The 23394-nt window shown below is 36.3% G+C and overlaps 1 protein-coding gene across 7 annotated transcripts in view; it reads left to right on the top strand.

The window, feature by feature from the left end:
• Jmjd1c (jumonji domain containing 1C) overlaps positions 1-23394 on the top strand; it is a 173413-nt gene that overhangs the window by 141603 nt on the left and 8416 nt on the right. For all 7 annotated transcript variants that reach the window (XM_075980072.1, XM_075980074.1, XM_075980071.1 and 4 more), the window contains 13 exons: positions 3706-3907; positions 6088-6302; positions 7260-7412; positions 9753-9842; positions 10399-10526; positions 10825-11035; positions 11504-11718; positions 12312-12590; positions 15820-15988; positions 16684-16774; positions 17385-17515; positions 17841-17963; positions 21745-21884. In XM_075980072.1, the coding sequence (XP_075836187.1) occupies positions 3706-3907; positions 6088-6302; positions 7260-7412; positions 9753-9842; positions 10399-10526; positions 10825-11035; positions 11504-11718; positions 12312-12590; positions 15820-15988; positions 16684-16774; positions 17385-17515; positions 17841-17963; positions 21745-21884 (2147 nt within the window). The remainder of the gene's footprint in view (positions 1-3705; positions 3908-6087; positions 6303-7259; positions 7413-9752; positions 9843-10398; positions 10527-10824; positions 11036-11503; positions 11719-12311; positions 12591-15819; positions 15989-16683; positions 16775-17384; positions 17516-17840; positions 17964-21744; positions 21885-23394) is intronic.

Below are 23394 nucleotides of genomic sequence, written 5' to 3'. Positions count from 1 at the left end.
GTGTGGAACCAAAGGCAAAGTGAAGTAGAGAGAAACATAAGGATAGAATCATAGAAAAGAACAAGCTCAGCTAGATCCTACAGTCAGAAGGCAGAGAGGGACTGGCAACAAAGGACACCTGCATTGATTTGAATATCAGATTATAATGTTTCTTTTTCTTTCTCCTGTTTCTCCTTATTCCCTAAGACTAGTTCACAGGAAGCTTAGTGGCCAGCAGTTGTTTTAATCCGTGTATTTCTTTTGAGTTGGGCATTTAGATTTTTTTAAGCTTCAAGAAAATAGCTTGAAACAATTGGAAAATGCTTTTGAAGTTAAATTCATAAAATTATTTTTTAGAGGGCTGGAGAGATGGCTCAGTGGTTAAGAGCGTTGCCTGCTCTTCCAACGGTCGTGAGTTCAATTCCCGGCAACCACATGGTGGCTCGCAACCATCTGTAATGAGGTCTGGTGCCCTCTTCTGGCCTGCAGGCATACACGCAGACAGAATATTGTACACATAATAAATAAATTAAAAAAAATAAAATTATTTTTTAATGTTTTGTTTATTCTTTTTATATCAATACTAAGTATATATGCTTCCAAGTGATGCTCTCAGATAGTGGCCAGAATGAGTGTTCAGTACCCCAGGTTATAATGCTTAGTAAGTCTCCTAATTTGCTGACAAATATTTAGTTTCAGACCAGGTACTTTAAATCCCATTTGTTTGAAAGTTACGTTGATTCTATTAACAGTTTATTAATTAAAGGTAGGGCTAGTTTGCATCTGACCCATCCAGAAAAATTGCTTAGCATAGGATATTTTCACAAGCCAGAATTTTAAAATCTGGATATATACTTCTTTGATGAAATTTGGCTTTTTTTCTCCTCATCGTTTAATGGAATTATTTTTAGTCATGATCAGCTTAAAGAACGAGTTAGACTTACATGTTAGAGAATTTCACATGATTGGTATAATATCATACATTATACTTATAGTTATAACTAATTATAATTAACTTGATTACAATTTTAAGTTTTATAACTAATAATATATTTTAAATACCCATACAAATAAATCTTAGTACCTTCTATAGGCAGCTATAGAAGTTTTACTTTACTTTACTTTAGTGTTTTGGCATACATCTGCCTTTCATTTTAATTGAAAATTGCCTTTCCCAAATAATATTTACTTTATGTGCTAAAACTGTCAATAAATTTGAGTATATTTACAATATACTTATTGATGTATCTAAATGTGACTCACCTACAATCTGAATTAATTTCTGTATCCAAAAATACATTTATAGTGTTGGTATTTAAGAACTCAATGGTTAGCATGTATTTATTTATCTCTCATTTTCTTCTTCCCCAGTTTTCTTCAGTAGGCAGGTGTCTGAATTTAATAAAAACCTAGGTCTTCAAGGTTCTGACTGTTAGACAGATTATCAGGACATTTAGAGTTAAAGGATGATGCCGTATTTTAAGCAAATGCTACTGTTAAGTTCCAAAAAGAAGTTCAGTATTGTCTTGTTTGGCTTAGCATAGAAGAATTATAGTAACAAAAGCCTTTATACTTTATTCATTTTTTTTTAAATTAAAAGGTGCCTGTTTTAGTATCACATAATTAAGAACTGCTTTCAAGTGTCTTTTTAAAAAATCATGGTACTGTTTAAATTTTTACAATGAATGTTAACAGGGTTTCACATTCTAAACTGTTCCATCATCTAGAGTTAAAGTATATTAATTAATGTTAATTTCTAGTACAAAGAATAGAAACATAGATTACATTCAGTTTACTCTAGTGTAATCAACTTAAAAGTAAGCAAATGGTTGAATTCTGACACCTTTAATAAAGTCCATAAGATCTCTCTTAATCCATTGAAGAAGAAATACCGTTAGGGGGGAAAGGATTTATTTATTTATTTACTTACTTACTTATTTATTTATTTATTTATTTATTTTGGTTTTTCAAGACAGGGTTTCTCTGTAGCTTTGGTGCCTGTCCTGGAACTAGCTCTTGTAGACCAGGCTGGCCTCGAACTCCCAGAGATCCACCTGCTTCTGCCTCCCGAGTGCTGGGATTAAAGGCGTGCGCCACCACCGCCCGGCTAAAGGATTTAGTTTTATTTTATGTGTATGCGTGTTTTCCTGCCTGAATATTTGTGCACTGCATGTGTGTCTGGTTCCTGTGGAGCCCAGAAAATAGCACTGGATCCCATGGAAGTAGAATTGAAGTTTGTGAAATTCCATGTGGGTGCTGGGAATTCAACCTTCCCAGTCTTCTGGGAAGAACTGCCAATGCTCTTGACTGGAGAGCCATCTCTGTAGCCCTGGAAACGTCTTTATACCATGTCAGTAACTATCATGTGCTATATACATGAGCGTATTGTGTACTGGGCTAATGACTTCTGGCCCTAAGATAAAGACTAAAAAGAGGGAAATGAGAAATAAGCAGCAATCTTAAAAAGACCTTAGTACTTTAATCCAGCTTTAAACATTGTACCTATGCGAGAGTGATTGTGTATGTGTGTATAATTACATTGTTTACACTATCAATAAATAGATATCAGTAGGACTTCTAGACAGGAGTTTTCTAGAAGACATTTCTGGTTTCAAAAGAGTAGTTTTGTTGGCAACAAAACTTGCTCTTAAATGGCTATCTTTTAGATTTTTATGGGTAGAATTATAGTTTTGTACGTACTTTATGGATTCTTCTGGACTGCAGCTTGCTCCTGGTATACAGATGACTGATTGTTGTAGCTAATGCTCCTTTACTTACTAATTCCTGTTAATAAACAGGAACAGTGGTGCTGAATGTGGTAAATAAATCTTTTACCTACAAATATTAGACTGTACTCAACTTGAGAAGTTGTTTTGTTTTTCCTTTTTTTTTTTTTTTGTTGTTGTTATTGTTTTAGTTTTTTTGAGACAGGTTTTCTGTAGCTTTGGAGCCAGTCCTGGAACTAGCTCTCCTAGACCAGGCTGGCCTCTAACTCACAGAGATCCACCTGCCTCTGTCTCCCGAGTGCTGGGATTAAAGGTGTGCGTCACCACCGCCCGGCTTGTTTTTCCTTTTTACACTTGAGAAGGGATCTCACTGTGTTTGCAAAGATTGCCTTCACGCCTGCGCTTTAGAATACTCGTAATGGGGACCAGTTTGATTGCTTTGTGTATTCATTTTATTTTTTAATTATTTCCAGTTCATATTATGGACCTCGTCTTTCTTCAAACCTTTTTTTCCCCGAAAGATACTGTTCTCATCGATATATTGATGTCAAATACAATTTTCTTGTTACAAGCTAAAGATGGTGACTGTGTTTTGGTGATGGTAGTGTTTTTTTGAGACACTCACTAGATATCTCAGGCTGGCCTTGCATATGTGCTCATCCTGCCCTGGCTTCCCAAGTGCTAGAGCTAGAGGCATGACCTCCACACATGCTGACAAGCTTCTTTTAAGCTAAGTGTGTATTAGTGTGGATGATTCTTGTATTTGGTATTATATTTATCTGAATATGAAATGCTTAAAGATTTCCTATCACCAGAGGGTATGCTGCCTTCCTTTCCTGTCTGGTTAGAATGGGTGAGCAGGTAAACAAAGGATGTTGTAGACTTGAGCAGTTGTCCATCAGGTAACTGAAATTGAGTGTAATCAACTAGGATTTAATCCCAAAGAGTATTCCTTTTTGTAAAGCATAATCCTGCTAATAATTTCCTTCTAATGTTACAGCTGGTATTCCTCGTTCAGTGCTGAAAGACTGGCGAAAAGTCAAAAAGCTGAAGCAAACTGGAGAATCCTTTTTGCAAGATGACTCTTGCTGTGAGATAGGGCCCAATTTACAAAAGTGCCGAGAATGTAGACTTATTCGTAGTAAAAAAGGAGAAGAATCAACTCACTCACCAGTATTTTGTAGATTTTACTACTTTAGAAGGTAAGTCAAAATACAGGAAGTGGCAGGGTAAGGGTATTGGAAATTGTGCTGGGATTTTAAGAGCCCCTTCTGGATCTGGGAGTGGGTCTTAGTTGTGACCTAGTGTGAACAGTGCTAGTCATGCTGCTGACTGTAGCCTCGTCACATTATTGCTCAGCCACTGTGTGCCTGCATCGTCCTTCTGGAAGATTAATTCTTCCTTAGTCAGAAATGGCAAGAAAATATCCAGTTCTTGACTTTAAAATTTTCTTTAAAAGGTATTTGCTTTTGCCAAAATTGTTTAACATACTACTTTAAGTAAACATTGTTCTCTGTAAATGCAGATAAAAACTGTCTTGGCTATGAAAACATGTCATTGTCTTCTTACATAGGAGTGCTCATAACTTTTGTTAAATATACACTTACATATTATAGCTAATGTGCCTGGAGGTGGTGGCACATGCCTTTAATCCCAGCACTTGGGAGGCAGAGGCAGGCAGATCTCTGAGTTCGAGGCCAGCCTGGGCTACAGAGTGAGTTCCAGGACAGGCTCCAAAGCTACACAGGGAAAGCCTGGCTCTAAAAACAAAGACCAAAACAAAACATATTATAGCTAATGTATACTGTCATAGTTCACAAGTTTGCTAGTAGAATATAAAAATAATTATAGATTAATTTATTAGTTTAATATAAATATTGCTAAGTACTTTAAATGTAAAACCTCATTCATAAACTTGATTAAAAAACAGAGATCTAGGGCTGGAGAGATGGCTCAGTGGTTAAGAGCACTGACTCTTCTTCCAGAGGTCCTGAGTTCAATTCCCAGCAACCACATGGTGGCTCACAACCATCTATAATGAGATCTGGTGCCCTCTTCAGGGGTGCAGGTACACAAGCAGGTAGAATATATACATAATAAATAAATAAATCTTAAAAAAAAAACAAAACAGAGATTTAGGTAATTCCACCAGTGAAAACTCCCATTCTAAAATCTGTTGTTCTTGTTCTTGAATATCGTCTTTGGTCCTCGGTGCCTCTGTGAAGTTTAAACCTGTCAAGGATTACAGCAAAGCTGTTTGATTTGAAAAATGTGTGCATACTTAACGAACGTTAAAGAGATAAGGTAGTTAGTTGCACATAGTTCTTACTGTAGTTCCACAGATGTACCAGAAGCAGTCTGATCTCTGTGGGTTTCATTTCAACCTGGGCTATGTAGAGAGACCTTATCTCAAAACAAAACAAAAACCATGCGTTCTTTTTTTTTTTTTCCACTTTAGTTCGGAGTCTGTGGCCAGCAGTCCCTAAAGGCAAGGCAGACTAGGAAGATGTTACAGTTACAGGAAGTGGTGCTCAAACAAGTGTGGAAGAAATTGCAGTGGTGTCGAGGGAGTAGTTTTGAGGAAGATGAGAAAGCCTTGGATTTGACAAAAAGAAATGTTCTGATAAAGACAAAGCTGGTTGACGATAATTCAAATAACCTAAAATCAGTGATGCTTATCAGAGAAAAGGAATAAGGGTTTAGAAGTTTAAGGCTTATCTCAAAAACTAAACATCTCACTAAAGTAAAAAGCTGTATATGATGATAAACTAAAAATTCCAAGATGATTACAGACATTTTTAACTTTCTCAATTTTAGACTAAAAAAGGATAGTTGAAAAAAATCACACATCAGGCAGGCATGGTGGTATATGCTTATAATTCCAGAACTCAGGAAGCTTTCACAGGAAAATTGGTTCTGCTTCAAAGCCAGGCTGGGTTGCAATGTGTATCATTGCGTGGGTGCGAAAGAGAAAGCAAAAAATAACAATACTGCTTTGATAACATTGGGCAGACATATTGACTCTCTTACTCATATACTGTTTGGACAGTGTTCCCAATAATTAACAGCTGACTGTAGTTACCTAATAATAAATGGTTGGTGTTGCCCTATTGAAAATTGGAAATCAGGCCATTGTGCCTGCTGGGTAATTGCTATACCAGTGAGCTTTAGATTCCCTAACTTTCATCTCTTGAAATAATGTAAAGTCAGTTCTGCTTACCATGCCTCTAAATAGTGCCCGAGGCTTGTAATTGATTAATAACTTACGTACTTGTGAGAAGCCATTCTATTTCATGGTTTTAAATTATAACATTTATAATGTAGAAACATAAAAGTTAGTTCTAATCTTAGTATCTAATGGTTTTATGTTTTATTGTTTCAGATTGTCATTTAGTAAAAATGGAGTGGTCAGGATAGATGGTTTCTCTTCTCCTGACCAATATGATGATGAAGCCATGAGTTTGTGGACACCTGAAAATTATGAAGATGATGAAATAGATGTTGAAACCTCTAAATATATCTTGGATATAATAGGTGATAAGTTCTGTCAGTTAGTAACATCTGAGAAAACAGCTTTGTCCTGGGTGAAAAAGGATGGTAAGGAAGTTAATATAACATACACTCTACAGATTTCCTTTAAAGAATTCTCTCTGTATTGTGCTTAATCTATAAGTCCCATCTTACCTAATTTTATTGGTATTTATTTGGGCTGTGATAATGCCACCTCTTACATACTTGAATTACAGATAATTCCCTTTTGAAATTGAACCGATTATTCATGAAATCACAATGTTTTTATAACTGCTACAACATGAACTAGTATGACAATGTTTTTACATTTACATGAAAAGTTGTACAGTATCATTTTTGTGTATACATGATCAGTTTTTTATATTTGAATCTCCACTTCTTGTTTAACTATAACTGTTTGCAGATGTCTTTAAATATCAGACCTGTAAAAAGAAAAGTTAAACTACTTGTTTACACATTAATTCCATGGATTCTGTTCACTTGAACGTAAAGCACTTGGCATTAGTGAGCTCTAGTGTGGCATATGCTCTCAGTGTACACTTTTCCCTCTTATCTTTTTTCCCCTAAAATCAGTGGATTGTTTGCAAAAGTACATCTGGCAATAATTAGAAACATTGTATTTTTGTGTCATGACTGAAAAGAGGGCTATGAGTGCTTACTATCCGATGTTAAGGTCAAAGAGCCCACCAGCCATGCAGTACTACACACGTGGTAGTGACCCTGTTTCGGGTATAAGCCAGCCATTTAAATATTTACTTAGGATTCTTTCTGGGTCTTGTAAAGAATTGTGCTCATTTCAGGATACCTGCTTTTGAGTATACTCCTCATACTCATTAAGTGGAAGCAGGAGGACAGTTGGTTTGTGGCTGTCCTAGAATAGAAACAAGGATCTACTCTGTTTTTACATGAAGATAGCCATAGACATTATTGATGTATTGTCACATCTTTATTTTTGTTGTATTTTATACAAAAGTGCACCAGACAACATGCTTGCCTTAAATTGCTGCTTTCTCCATATTTCAGCCAAAATTGCCTGGAAAAGAGCAGTGCGAGGTGTCCGGGAGATGTGTGACGCGTGTGAAGCGACACTGTTTAATGTCCACTGGGTCTGCCGCAAGTGTGGGTTCGTGGCTTGCTTGGATTGTTACAAGGCCAAGGAAAGGAAGAGTTCTAGAGGTTGGCACATAGCTTAATGGGATTAAGTGGAGATACTCTATTACTCATGTCCTTCCTTAGTTGTGGGTTTGTTGCATTGTGGGTAGTCATAACATTTGGGTAAGGAAGAGGAACTGCCTTGCTTTGGTAGTGTCTGCATTTGGAATGAAGCTTCCTGTCTTCATCTTTTACCCTCTGGGAAGAGCCATTATGAGGCATAATTTCTTAAGTCAATAAGTTCAAATTTAGCCGAGGTCTTTTTGCTTTCATAATCCATTTCACAGTTCCTGATATCTTTCAAAAATCTTCTAATTGAGAAGTCATTCCTGTTAAGTCACTTATCAGTCTTTAATGTTTAAACAACTTTTTCAAGAATATACCGCCTTTAGTGCCCTTTATCAAATCTTTTTGTTGTTGTTGGTTGGTTTTTGATGTTTGGAGACAGTCTTTGTGTAGCCTTGGCTGTCCTGGAACTTTTTGTAGACCCTGTTTATCATTATATATTTTTCAAAAAGAGAACAATGGTGCTCTGTAAGACTGTTTAGGAAGTAGCTATTCAGTCATGGTATCCATTAGTTAGTTATAGGCAAAATTAGGATGAAGTGTAGGGATTAGAAACTGTCAAAGGGATAAATGCTGTGTCATTCCAGTGTTCTAGGCTTGGTTGTTAGGAAGAACCATGGCTTAGCATCAGTGTCTTTTCCCGTTGGTGGAATTGCCTGACTTTCTCAACCTTTCTCTCTCTTTTTTTTTAAAAAAATATTTATTTATTTATTTATTTATTTATTTATTTATTTATTTATTATGTATACAGTATTCTGTCTGTGTGTATGCCTGAGGGCCAGAAGAGGGCACCAGACCTCTTTACAGATGGTTGTGAACCACCATGTGGTTGCTGGGAATTGAACTCAGGACCTTTTGGAAGAGCAGGCAATGCTCTTAACCACTGAGCCATCTCTCCAGCCCCTCAACCTTTTTCTTATATGTTGTTTACTACCAATAAGACCTAAGTATATATAGGCATTTCTGAAAATTTTGAACTGTATTTTCCTGGGCTATGAGAGTAAAAGTGAATAAAATTTTACAACCATGTTAAGAATTACACCTTGGCATTTAAATAGCTTCTTTGGGTCTGGTGGTGTAGCTTAGAGGTAGGGCACATGTTCTTTTTGTCCAGTTCATGGGACTTTTGTTTCTCCTTTGTCAGATATTAAAGGCTTATTTTATATTGTTATAGTGTATACTCCATAACAGTTTCTCCCCCCCCCCTTTTAAACATGGTGGAATGTTTATAATAAATAAGATTGCTGTTAGCTTCCATTTTACTGTCTAGTTGGGAGCTATAAAGCTTGTTAGAGACCCTATTAGTCTTTCAGGCATATAACCTGTGCCCTGAGTGCATGTCCTTGTATATTGTTTGACTTTTCCATTAAAAGCTTTTTTAAAACTCAGAGAGGGTAGGTTCAATATGTACTGTTAACATAATGCGAATCAACTTAAGTAACTAATGTAAACACAAGCTACAGGTTCCCTTTCGGCCTTGTGAAGGAATGCTTCTGGAGTCTATTTACTAAAAATTAATCTCAGTTATTTAATCTAGGATTTTAATGAAGCAGTTCTAGGATTTATGCTGAATTGCTTGAGCTTTGTGGGTTTTTTTTTTATTTGTTTTGTTTCATTTTGTTTTGAAGCTCTTAGATCCACATTGTAAGTAGTTGCCTGTGTCAGTAAATTCATAAAGCTCTCTGAGGCATATGTAATGTCCATGCTATACCTCACATTGCAGCTCGATGTAGGAAGCCTGTTTTGAGATCAGTAATAGCAATTAATACTGGCTTTATAGAGTGTTAATCTTTTTTGTGTCTTAAAACTTTGTTTGTTTTGCTTGCATGTTGGTAGTTATTTCATCCATAGCCCTGTACATATTAGATAAGGGCTCATCCCAAGACTCATATCAGTGTTTATTGAACAGTAGCAAAATAAGGTAGCAGTGTCCTTAAACCTGTATCAGTATAAGTAGTCTAAGACAGTATAAGTAGTCTAGAATAATCTCTTATGCATAGAAAATAACTAAGAGTCAAAAGAAGAGCAACTACAGTTTGGAATCAGAAATTAGAAGTGACCTTTACATTAACAATAGCAAAGAATAGTCATTTTAGAAAGTGTTACTACACACAACCCCTTTCCTATGTCAATCGGTGCTTTTATCAAGATTCATCAGGTGGTTAAGTATCTTTTCTGAGTTATTTAAAAATAGAACAAAGCAAAATAGAAGACTGCCACTGCAATTTTATGCAACTCTAAAACCACTTTTATACTTAAAAAAGAATTTCCTTGAAAACAAGGTATCTTATCTTACAGATAAAGAGTTGTATGCTTGGATGAAGTGTGTGAAAGGACAGCCTCACGATCATAAACATTTAATGCCGACTCAAATTATACCTGGTTCTGGTAAGTCTAGATCTCCAGCTATGTCTACTGGGCATAGTGATGAGTACATGTAAGCTCAGCATTTCAGAGGCTGTGGTTGCCATGTGTTTGAGGACAACCTTGGTTATGCACACAACAAGTGTTAGGGTCAACCCCCAACCCACCCACCCCAAAAGCAAGTATTTTTTTGGAAAAGTATGGCTTAACTAATTGAACTGTCTTCAAAATTATAGCAACTCTTATATTTAATAAAGACAGGAAAAGTCCTTTCTTAGACTCAGAATAGAAAACCACACAGAAATAATGGAAGAGGGAAATTGAATAATGATAAAGTTTGGATATAGTGAAGCTTCCTACAAGTTTTGAGCATACCAATACCTTAATAATGAGACTATAAGAAATTAATGCAAATTTGGGTGGTGGTAGTTTTGTGTTATTTGGAAGGGTATTACTGAATAATAGATACTTGTGAGAAATCACAAGTACTCTGCTGTTCCAGGTCCTCGAGCATACCAAGGAAAGTGTGTGCTCTTAACAGCCAGTGGTATTCTTTACTAACTGCTGTTCTGTTTTACAGTGTTGACAGATCTTCTTGATGCCATGCATGTACTTAGGGAAAAATATGGCATTAAATCCCATTGTCACTGTACTAACAAACAGAACATACAAGTTGGAAATTTTCCTACAATAAATGGTGTGTCTCAAGTAAGTACAAAAGTATTCATATACAGTCTATAGTTAAATGACACAGCTTTCGGTGTTTGAAACTCAGTTAAATGACCCACCATGGCAGAATTGCTTTGAATTCAAGGCTAGCTGTAGCTGCACAAATGAGTTCTAGGCTAACCTGGGATATGCTGTGGGACTATCTCAAAAGAAAGCCAAAAAAGTTTTGCTCTAGGTTTGTGTTTCTTTAATTGTGTAGATGTCTTTTAATGACTGCTTTTAACTCTGAATAATTGGGGAAATAGTGTTTGAAAATTCAACTGTCTCACCCTTATAGGTTTTACAGAATGTTCTTAACCACAGTAATAAAAGTTCTCTGTGCATGCCCGAGTCTCAGCAGCAGACCACTCCCCAGAAATCTCAGAGTAATGGCGATAGCAGCCCTGGAAGTGTAAGCACAGACAGCAGGTTGACCCCTCCAGAGTCCCAGTCACCGCTGCACTGGCTAGCTGATCTTGCTGAACAAAAAGCCAGAGAGGAAAAACAAGGTAACGAACTGTTGAAGTTTGTATTCAAAGGCTGAGGTATACCAGTGTGCTTACTGTGCATGAACTGTAAATAATTTGCTTTATAGCTTAGGATCAAGAAAGTATTTGCCCTCTTTAATAAGAACCAGCCCTCCCTAAGATTGATGATATCAAAATTAGTTATGTGCTCATTTATGAAGTTTTCAAAACCAACAGAACACTCTGTTTCTAAATTAATTGTATTTTCTGCTCGTGCTTGACTGTTTTCATCCGCAGCAGGTAGACACTCAGCTACAAATCTGAGATACCGAGGAAGACCTTTTCATCCAAAGTTAGTCTTCTGAGGGATTTAACTCATCTGCTTTGTGGTCGGGTGAATGAACTGGTGCCACAGCAGGTTTTCACTCTTCACTCTATAGTGCAGGGTACCTGGTTTTCCTATACTTTACTATTAAATATTTGCGCAATTTTTGTTAAACTATATTTCAGAAAACAACGAATTTGCTCTTGAAAAGGAAATTAAAGAAGAGGGAGAACAAGATGCCTCTGACTCTCCAAATGACAGTGCATCACCTCCAGCTTCCCAGAACAACGAACAGGGTTCAACCCTGCGTGATTTGCTGACTACTACAGCTGGCAAGCTTCGAGTGGGCTCCACAGACGCTGGCATTGCCTTTGCTCCAGTGTATTCAATGGGAGCCTCAGTGAGTATAACAACTACTTATTGTTTGTTAGACTTGGGGTTTTTCGCACATGCTATGCAGGTGCCATTTCATTTAGCTATCCCTCCAGCCTCTGGTTTTAAATTTGGGCTTTAAATTTGTATAGAGATTTGATGGTTAGTTGTGTTCTAACAGAAAAGATGCAGATGAAGTAAATAGCTAGGTCTGGTCTCATTCTAATTCAAAATTTAAAGCTGGAGTCTTCCATCTTTTCTCGGGTGGAATGTTGGGAGTGCAGGAGAGCTCTAAGATAACTCTTGACAACTGGAAGGTTACATGTGTAGTGGAGGAAAGCAGACCTATACGAAAATATCTGTAAAACTTGCAAGTTTTAATTATTCATCAAGTGAAAGGAAAAATAAAATAATTACCAAAGAGATCAAATGTTGTAGTTGCTTTTCTTTAAAAGCAGGAGGTTTTAACCCTTTGGAGGGTTTAGCCTTACTCCCTCTGCCTGAGTTCACACTAATTTGTAAAACAGAATGATTACTTCTAATTCCCTCAGAGCCGAAACTTCTTGCATTGCCAAACTTAGAGTCCTCAATGTTTTCAGAAATTGTTCGTTTTTTTAATAGAGTGGCAAAAGTGGACGGACTATGCCTAACATTCTTGATGACATCATTGCTTCAGTTGTTGAAAACAAAATTCCACCAAATAAAACCGCCAAGATTAATGTAAAATCAGAGCCTAATGAAGAACCTAAAGAAAGCCGAAAATCTGCCATGAATGAAAGCAATAAATTATATAGTGATATACCACATTCTTGGATCTGTGACCAGCATATTATATGGCTTAAGGATTATAAGAATAGTAATAACTGGAAACTTTTCAAAGAGTGTTGGAAACAAGGACAGGTAAGTGTGCTACAGTGATTAACACTTTCCATGCACCTGAGCAGGAGTAAAGAGGAAACCTACTTCAGATTACCAGAATTTTTATTTTCTGGATTTCTGGTTTTTCCAGATATATATAATTGTACAATAAGTAGATTATTTAACAGACAGCTTTAGTTTTAGTTAATGAGTAGAAATGCATTAGTAATAGATTTAAAATTAAGTTAAACAAAATTTAATTCTTTGTTCTGATTTATGTTTTGTCTTTTACTAATTTGTAATGTGAAAAGCAATTGTATTAAACTGATGAAAACATAGATGTGTTTCCTTTAAATGTTTATTAAACATTTTAAAAATACTCATTTTTTTTAACCTTCTATAGGCTGTGATAAGCCCAGGGTCTGCCCAATGTAAAGCATGCACTTTTCCACTGACTGCACACCCTGACTTAATTCATCAGATGTTTTGAATTTTTGTGACGGGTTCTTCTATGTAGCTTTGGCTGTCCTGGAAGTCACTATTTAAACAAGGTTGACCTTAAACTTACAGAAATCCAACTGCTTCTGCCTCCCCAAGTGTTGGGATAAAAGGCAAGCACCACCATGCCTTGCCTTCATTTTATCTAATATTCAGTAGAGTTTCTTTTATTTCTGCCCAAATAAAATAGATTTTCCTGATAATCAGAGTTCTGGCTAATGCTTAATATGACTTAGATATTAAGCAATATAAATATGTAGATTAATAGAAAAATCATGAACAGAATTAATTACCTGCCTAATGGTATTATATTGTTGAATTTGTTTCCTCCTCCTTGGAACACATTACTACACTTATATTTTTTTTAACTTCAAATATTATGCTTATGTTTCTGTGCTGTGTGCATGTGAATGTTAGTGGACAATTTCAGGGAGTTCTTCCACCACTGGGGGGGCTTCTAGGGATTGAGATCAGGGCATCAGGCTTGGCTATAAGTGCTTATACCAGCTAAACCATCTTACCAGCCCAACTATTGAAATGAACATCTCAAAACCTAAAACTAAGTAGGCTTTGTGAAATGAGTGGAGAATCATTTTATGACAGCAATTCTCCACCTTTAAGTCACCTATCCCATTTGGTGAAAATGGTCACTCAGCCCAAAACAACCCCAGTGTACCCCATCTAGGTTTTGCATATGCACAAGACTGGTGTCATGTATCTTTGAGTCTCTTTGAATCTGCTACCATTGCTGAACTGAAATTTTGAACACTTCATTTTATGTTGGGACTTTTTGATAGGAAACAATCATGAATTTTTATGAATGTGTTAAAGATTTTTAAGGACTTTATGAAATGTGCTGTGAAAGTGAAAAGAGAATGGCTAAGCCAAGGTGCTAATTCAAACAGGTGATTGTGAATTACTTATGAGTTGAGTGAGATTTTGCTAGTTAGTATGGAAGGAATTGACATATACTAGTTACTGCAGAAGTCTGTAACTAGGTTGGCTTGTTCTGAACCTAGAAGAGAGGGGTAAAGAAATACACAGCTTAAAGAAATCACAATGAAAGGCTCTTAAATATCAAGGAATTTTAACATACATTGTAAGGGATAGCTACAACTGGCAATTTAATTGCCAGTGCAGCAGATTTACAGGAAAATCATACCAGAGATATGAGGTCTGATTGGGAAGTCAGATGATAATAGCATTAGAATTCTACTTGGACTTATTTTACTATACCAGCTAGCTATCTTTCTAAAGATTCGTAAAAGGCTTAATGAGAGTGCTTTTGTATAGAAACTAGTGTATGAATTGCCAGCAGTAATTAATATCTGGGCCTATTTTAAGAACATATTATTAACTGATTGAAAAAACAATTAATGGAGCTGGAGAGATAGCTCAGAGGTTAAGAACACTGGCTGTTCTTCCTGAGGTCCTGAGTTCAATTCCCAGCAAGCACATGATGGCTCATAATCATCTGTAATGAGGTTTGGTGCCCTCTTCTGGCATGAAGGTGTACATGCGAAGGAACATTGTATACATAATAAAATAAATCTTTTTAAAAAAAAAACCATATTAAAAAAAGAGAAAACAATTAATGGGACATTCAACTAGATATCATCGTGGATTTGTTTTGTTTTACATTTTATATATGTGGGTGTTTTTCTTGCATGTGTGTCTATGCACCACTTGCATGGCTGTTGCCTGTGAAGGCCAGCAGAGGGCATTGGATCTCTTGGAACTAGAGTTGCAGATGTTTGTGAACCACTGCTTAAGTGCTGGGAATCAAACTCAATGTAGCCTCAACTGGCCTGAAACTCATTTTATAGACCAGGTTCTAAGAGACATGACTCAGGGCAGTTTTTTAAAACAATATTCTGTAGTTAAAAATTCTAAATTGAGGCTTTTATTTTATGATTAATTTTAAGTGTCTTAGTTAATATCTTTTAGAGACTCTTAAGTCATAGTTTCATAATTTCTCTATATTATAGAACTGTATTTTATTATTTGGAATAAAAACTGAATAATTTATCAGTCAAACAAATATATTTTTATAGTTTATTTGATTTTTAGAAGTAGTAAATCTTTAGTTACTGGTCTCTCAGTTCAACAATGTTGTAAAATCTGAATTCATGAGATCTAAAAGACAAGATTCATTTATAGTCAATCGTTAGCCTTAAATTGTGGTATCATGCCTGTGCTCAGTTATCAGGACTCTTGAAGAGGTGAAAGAAATGTGTTTTAAATGTTAGAAATTCAGTGCATACAGTGTTGCAATCTTGACTTTTAAGTGTTAATGTGTTTCTTGCATACTTACAGTAGATTAGTACCTATAAAAAGTTTGCCTATAGATATTAGTCTCCGAAAATATTTCTGCTACTTATAATTGCAATCTTCAGACTTCTTTTCTGAAAATTATCAATCAAAATTTCTATACAAATATGCCATGTTATTGGGTGTGATGGCAGATGTGATAGTTCCTGCACTCAGAAAACTGAAGCTTGAGAACAGCTTGTGTTGCATTGCAAACATCCTGTGTCAAAACAAGAAAAGAGCCAAATAAATAGATAAGTGTCACCATTCTTGCCATGGTGTTCTCTCATTATTGTTCTCACTCAACATTTAAACATCTTTCCAAGTCCAGAACTATTTGTAAATAGCCTTCTTTATATTCACAAATTTGCCAGAGGGCCTGCAACTTAATAATGCATGTACACTTAAGCTTTGAAGTGTCCAGGCGTCTTTTAACTGTTACCTATTTGTGTTTATTCATAAGCCTGCAGTGGTGTCCGGTGTGCATAAGAAAATGAACATGAGCTTGTGGAAGGCAGAGTCAATTAGTCTGGATTTTGGAGACCACCAAGCTGATCTCCTGAACTGCAAAGACAGCATTATTTCAAATGCCAACGTTAAGGAGTTCTGGGATGGTTTTGAAGAAATTTCAAGTATGTTATTTTGTTCACTGTTGTCTTACTCATAACCCTAAGATGATAAATTGCTAAAACAACTTGAATTCTTCACCTGTGAAGTATCAATATTTATCTTGTTCTTCAGTTTATAAAAAGAGAGAACCCTGGCCAGTTTAACTAAAATAAGACCCTGTCTGTAAAAGACAAAAAAATAAGCACGCAGAAACAAAATAATGGTTCATAATCCTAACTGTAGTCCTAACTAATTTCCTTATTTTTGACATAATTTAAACTGTGTTTCCTAATATGGACTTTTGGTAACCCTTAAAAATTGTGGACATTAAATTATATAGTGTATGTTAAACACTTTGAAAATTAAAAACTATAAATGCAAGACTAATATTAACAAATATAAGTAATTTTAAAGAGCAATTTCTTTTAGATGATTAATGCCATGTATCCCATAATAAGGTCTTGAGGCAGGAGAAATAGTTCGGCAGCTCTTCAAAGGACCCGAGTTTGGTCACTTTGGATAGTTCACAGCTGCCTGTAATTTCAGCTCCAGGAGATCCAAGCCTCCTTGGACACACACATACAATCTAAAATGTGTCAGTGCTGCACTAATACATGAAGAAAAAGACCATGAAGCATCTGTGTACAGCCATTTACATTTCTTTCACGAATAAAATGGCCTACATTATAGCTCATATAACTAACTACTATTTTTGTAGAACGGCAGAAAAACAAAAGTGGAGAAACGGTTGTTTTAAAGTTGAAAGACTGCCCATCTGGAGAAGACTTCAAGACCATGATGCCAGCAAGGTATGACTTGGGAAGATGAACTGGGCTTTTTCCTAGTATAAATAACTATTACTATAAGCAGTAAGGTTGATTGTTTGTTTTTCTCCATAAAAATAAAAACTAAAAAGCAAAAACTAAGTTCTCTGTAGTTTCATCCATGGGTAAGACTTTGTCCTGAAGAAATACTTGGTTTAGGGTACTGTAGTGTCTTGTAGGCCTCCTCTTGCTGGAGCTTTTAATTTGCTATGTTTAGGGAGGTATAATTGAAACATTAGTATCATGTATATTTTATGCCTGCCTTGTACTGTAATCCAGTTCAGACTCTAAAGGGATTGGTTCTAGAATGGTGTTGTATAGTTTAAGGGAAGGATATTGCAGTCTTCTTCACAAATTAAGAATTTGTACTTCTTGGTGGGCAGTACACAAGGAAGCTGAGGTAGGAAGGTGGATCTCTATGCCAGGCTTGTTTGCAGAGTGAGCTTCAGGACAGCAAGGGCTGTACAAAGAAACTCTTGCTACCTGTCTCTGTTTCCCTGAGGGGGGCGGCATTTTATACTTCAGAATACTTGAAACTCAAGTCTGTATTTAAAAAAAATTAAAGCTGTGCTGTTTGTTATGTTGTTGTCTTTAGATATGAAGACTTTTTGAGAAGTCTGCCATTACCAGAATATTGCAGCCCAGAAGGGAAGTTCAATTTGGCCTCCCATTTGCCAGGGTTTTTTGTGCGCCCTGATCTAGGACCCAGGTTGTGCAGTGCCTATGGTAAGTATGTTTATATTTCTCTTTAAGTTGGGATTCTATGGGAGTTTAGCAGATTTTAGCCTAAATGCAAATTGCCCAATGATTTTTACCTATTAGTAAGCCTGTTTTTTAAATAATGCTATTGAAACCCTTTTTAATATTAAGTAGTAGTATAGGAATTAACAACCAGTATATTTAAGTAGTACTTCTTAATAATTCCTTATAACATGTCTGTGTATTTTTATTGTGTTGTTTTGTGTGTGGCATTTCTATTGATAGATTTTAGTGACTAGATTTTATAGATGCATATAGTACTCTGGAATAAAAGGCCTCATTTCTCACACAGGTGTTGCTGCTGCTAAGGATCATGATATAGGAACCACAAATCTCCACGTCGAAGCTTCTGATGTTGTAAATATTCTGGTCTATGTTGGTGTAGCAAAAGGAAATGGTGTCCTCTCAAAAGCAGGTAAAGATGCTTAAAGAGCAGCCATGGTTTCCATGGGATTATAGTAGTTTGGGGGTGGGGAGCTCTAGCATTTGTTATCTGAAAACTGCTTTTCTTGTTTATTATGTAGAAGAGTCATTTTAAAAGTAAATATTTTTATTTGAGCCTTTGCTTTTTAAGTATTATATTTATGAATCCATTTTATTAAACTCACTTGGGATCATGTGCTGCCTAAGCACCAGGTTTTGAGGGTGTGAGGTACCGTTTGTGATTCTAACATGATTCAGAAGAATAAAAACATTTTTCTTTTCTTTTTTTTTTTTTAAAGATTTATTTATTTATTATACAACTTTCTGCCTTGATGTATGCCCGCACACCAGAGCAGGGCGCCAGATCTCAGTACAGATGGTTGTGAGCCACCATGTGGTTGCTGGGAATTGAACTCAGGACCTCTGGATGAGCAGCCAGTGCTCTTAAACCTCTGAGCCATCTCTCCAGCCCCCTAAAAACATTTTTCTATGTTCATATATTTTACTTTTCACTGTCTAGTTCTCTGTGAAACTTGGTCAGTCACTTACTCCTTTTTTAAACAATTCTTTTTTTTTCTTTCTTTTTTTAAATATTTATTTTATTTTATTTATTATGTATACAATATTCTGTCTGTGTGTATGCCTGCAGACCTCTTTACAGATGGTTGTGAGCCACCATGTGGTTGCCGGGAATTGAAGTCATAGCTCTTTCACTTTTCTCCATGACTTCTGTTTAAAGTAGGTGATTTGCTCAATTGATGATGCTGCAGTTAGGTAAGAATAAGAGCAGACTCTCAAGCTTTTTCTTCTGAGAAGTAAACTGCCTCAATAATTTCAGTTGTTCTGCTACTGCTACCCTCAGAACACTTTCTTTGCCCTGTTGGGCACTCTCTGTCTCTTGCTTTCACTGACACATATTTGGAAAATTCAGTCATTTCTTTCTGGACCAGTAGTAAAGAAACCCCTGTTTCTTCACAGTTTGGACTTGGTTGTGAATAGACTTGTGCTGTAGTCACAGACGTACCTTTTTTTTAGTTTGGTTTTCAATTCTGTCTATAGCTCAGACTAGATCTGCAGTTGAGTGACTGAGCTGTTGGAGGTAGGGAAGTCAATCTTATATGCACTGTATTTTTGTGTGCATTTGACAGCAATATAAGATCTCAGCTTACTCAACACTGTAAGGCTTTGATTACTTAAGTCCTCAATGAGTATTTCTGACTTATCATGAAGTACCCCCAACCCAGTTCTGCATAGAACTAGAGAGTCATTGGCACATTTAAGTTGTAGTCCCAGCTCTAATACAGAAAACGGTAGCTTTTGGTTTAGATTACATATGCGTTCTAAATCTGTGACACTGCACTCAGTTGCTTCTTTTGTGTGTCATTCTCATTTATTATTTATTTATCTATTTACTTGCTCATTTGTGTATGAGTGTTTTGCTTCCCTTTTTATAAGTGTACCATGTCATGCATGGAAGTACCCAGAGAGGCCAAAAGAATACATGGATCCACTGAAACTGGAGGTAAAAGTGGCCATGTGGGTGCTGGGAAGAGAAACAAACCTAGGTCCTCTGCTAGAAAGGAAAGTACTCTTAGCTGTGGAAACAGCGGCCCCTCTACTGTGTTTAAATGTCCTCTTCAGCACTTTTTCTCTGTGAGGAGCTTAAAGTCTGCTGTTTAAGGTACTGTTTGTTCATGGCCTAAAGAACATGATTCTGTTACTCATCCTTATCCCTATCTCCCTGTTCTTAACATTTTCACTCTTGAAAAAAAAAAACCCTTAAAAAATAATTCTGAGGGTTTTAATCATTATTTTATAGGTCTCACAAAGAAATGTTTTAGGATTATATTCATAATTAAGCATCTCAGGAAACAGAAGTAAATAAAATTTGAAATTAAAATAGAGTTGTAAAATTTAAGTGGGAATATTAAGAATACCAATCCATTAATTGAAATTTGTAATTTTGTGTATTGTGTTACGGGGTTGTTGTGGTGGTGGTTTGAGGTAAATAATGTCTTGCTTACATTGTTCTTTCTAGTTTTGTGCTTGCTGTATAGCCCAGACTGGTCTTCAGTTCATGTCAGTCCTTCTGCCTTCACCTCACAAGTGCTGGAATTACAAGAATGTACCACTAATCATGGCCCAACCTATAATTTTATTGAGAACACCTTTAAAATACACTTTTAAAGTAACCTTAAGAAGAAAAAATTTGATAATAAACTTGTAATTTTATTCTTTATTTTTTTATTAATGGGGGGAACTTTGTATTACCCAACATCAAAAACTGAACTAGTCTTTTGATGCCTTTATTTATTTATTAGATGACTTTAATTTATGTAGATTTATTAAGACCTTCATGAAGTACTGAATTTTTAACCCTCCCCCAAGAAAAAGGGCCCCATTGTTAACTCTTTTGAGTGTCTAATAAATATTTGAGTTAGGATACCTTTGCAGCCAAATTTGAATATTATATTTCGCTGTCAGAGGTGTTAGGAAACATCTGATATATCCTTTTATTAAGACTTTCCAGAATTCCATGAAATCCTGAATTTTTAACCCTGCCCCCCGAACATGAACTTGTTAATCCGCTAAATGTCTAATAAATGCTTGAATTAATGAACCATTGCAGTCAAATTTGAATATTATGAAGATTTTTGCCGTCACAGATTTTAGGAAACATCTGATACATCCTTTGGAGTCGACAATATTTAAAATATAGAAAACAGATTGGAGAGATGGCTCAGTTTTTAAGAGTACTTACTCGTTGCTCCAGAAGACCCAACTTCAGTTCCCAGCAACCACATGGCAGCTTACAACTGTCTGTTAACTTCGGTTCCAGCAGCTCCGATGCCCTCTTAACTTCCGAGGCAATGGGCACACACATTAAAATAAACCAAAATTTTTTTTTGACCAACACGGACAATTTTTCTGTAATCTTTACACTTAAAATGACTAGAATTGATACTTTTATTTGTGTTCTTCCAAATTTCCTTACACAGTGATTTCCCATGTGCCAACATTTGACAAGGATTATCTGATATTTCCTTAGAATCATAGCTTTTTGAATCAATCTGTTTGTGTATGATAACAGATTAACCATAATTAGGATAGAGGTCCCACTGAAATTAACCAGAATGCTTCTCATTAGTAGCCAGTATTAAGCAAACCCACTCATATAACTAAGCCTTTTTACTCATTTCACTCAAACTTTTAGCTCAAACATAAAATTAAGGCAGTGGTTCCTATCGGTCTTAGTAGTTAGAGAAGCTAAATAATAAATGTCAAAAATAACTTTGTAGATTAAGATATGCCTTGAGTTTATATTGTTCAGACCACCACTGAGACAGGGAAGATGTTGTTTATTTTGAAACTAATTTTTTAGCTCTAAAGTAGAGATTCTCTGATTCAGAAACAAACTCATGGGAAATCAGTTTCTCTTCTTGTGGACACAGGAGTTTCAAACTCGGGGCTCTGCTCCCCCAACAGTTTTGGATATATAACTGGTTTTAAAGAGTGCTGGTCTTAGCCCCTCAGTGGGATCACATGCTTTTATCTAGAAGCAGAGACAAGAGAATATTGAGTTGCAATCCAGACTTTGTTGAATAGCAAGTAGCTTGGGCTGCATATTGAGACACCCTGCTCCATGACCCCCCCCCCCGCACCCATTAAAAAAAATGAGGCAAGGCAAAAGATCTCCTGCTCTGATAATCAGCCTTAGCAAGTCCTGCTCTCTGTCTTTACTGACCAATCGAAAATAATTCCCTGTGTTTCAGGAATACTTAAGAAATTCGAAGAAGAAGAATTGGATGATGTTTTAAGGAAAAGATTAAAGGATTCGAGTGAACTGCCTGGTGCTCTGTGGCATATTTATGCTGGAAAAGATCTTGACACGATAAGGGAATTTCTTCAAAAGGTATAATTGAGGTTCCAGAGAATCCTACCTTTACTTTGAATAGGAACTAATTATTTATCTACTTTTTTTTTTTGCATTCTGCAGTATAAGATCCTTTTTAGTGTTTTATTGATTCCAAAAGCTCCTTTATGTTGGGCTGAAGAGATGGCTCAACAATTAAGATCATTTGGTGCTTTTGCAGAGGACCCAGGTTATTCCCACCACCCACATGGCATCTCATAATCATCCAAAAACCTCTTTCTGGCCTCTGAGCGCCGACACACATGTGGTACACAACTGTACATACGGGAGAACACCCATACAGATTTAATCTTTGAAAATTTCATATATAAATATCCACCCCCTTCCATCTCCTCCCTTTCCACCACATATCTCCCTCCTTAGCTGCCTTTTGTGGGTGGCCATTTAAGACAGGGTTTTCCCTGTGTAATCCTGGTTGTCTTGGAACTCACTCTGTAGACCAGGCTGACCTTGAGCTCAGAGATCCACCTGCCTCTGCCTCCTGAGTGCTGGAATTAAAGGTGTGCATCACCACTGTTGACTCTTCTTTTTTATAACCCAGCAACTCTAGTTCATGCTACACACATTTGTATGGGTATAATGTTATGCAATAGGCCATGAGCATCCCACCAGTGACCACCACTAAAGACAAGTGACTCTTCCCAAAAAGCCATCAGCTGCTAATAGCTCCTTGCTAGGAGTGCCCTTGACTAAAATAAGTAATAAAATGATATTTGGTGGTTTGAAGGATTTAAGGAATCACTATTGTTGCTTATTTTTTTCATCTTCTTGAAAAGATTTAAATAATGTTTCTGTGATCTATGTGAAGCGAAGAGTCCTTGCAAATTGCCACTATATACTAGAATGCCTAAAAGTGCTTTAACTTGATACATGATAATTGTGCCTTTTAAATCCAGCTTTTTAGTAACTTTTAACAGTTCTTTGAACTAGATTCTTGAAGGGTTAGGTTGTTAAGTCTAAAACTTTGTACGTGTCCTTAAGGGGTTACGAAATTCATACACATGATTGGTTTGACTTTAGAGAGAAAAAAGACAAGTAGTTTTCTTCATCTATGTGACTAGGAAACAAATGTAAGGAAGAAACCGAATAGGTAAGAGCCTCCCAGCAGAAAACAGTGTTGAAAAGGGACGTGAGCACTACCAACAGCTATGGTGTTTTAATAGCCTTGAGTTTTTTTTAATAATTGTAGGATGTTTTAGTGTTGCTGTTGTTTTGAGACAGATTCTTATTCTACCTCTGACTGGCCTGGACTCATTATTTGGAACAGGTGGGCCTCTCTAACCCAAAGAGATCCAGCTGCTTCGGCCTCTAGAATAAATGCTAAGCTAAAAGATACTTCTGACCACCACAGCCCAGCCTTTTTTTTTTCTTCTTCTTCTTCTTAGAATTATGAACAGTCATTGGTGTTTTTGGTTTGCCTGGGGACACCAAAAGAAAAACATTGGCCTCTCTGGAACTGGAGTTACAGATGGTTGTTAACTGCCATGTG

Source organism: Microtus pennsylvanicus, chromosome 7 (assembly GCF_037038515.1).
Source record: "Microtus pennsylvanicus isolate mMicPen1 chromosome 7, mMicPen1.hap1, whole genome shotgun sequence".
NCBI lineage: Eukaryota > Metazoa > Chordata > Mammalia > Rodentia > Cricetidae > Microtus > Microtus pennsylvanicus.
Note: the sequence above shows the minus strand (reverse complement) of the source record. Positions and strands in the feature narration are given on the sequence as shown.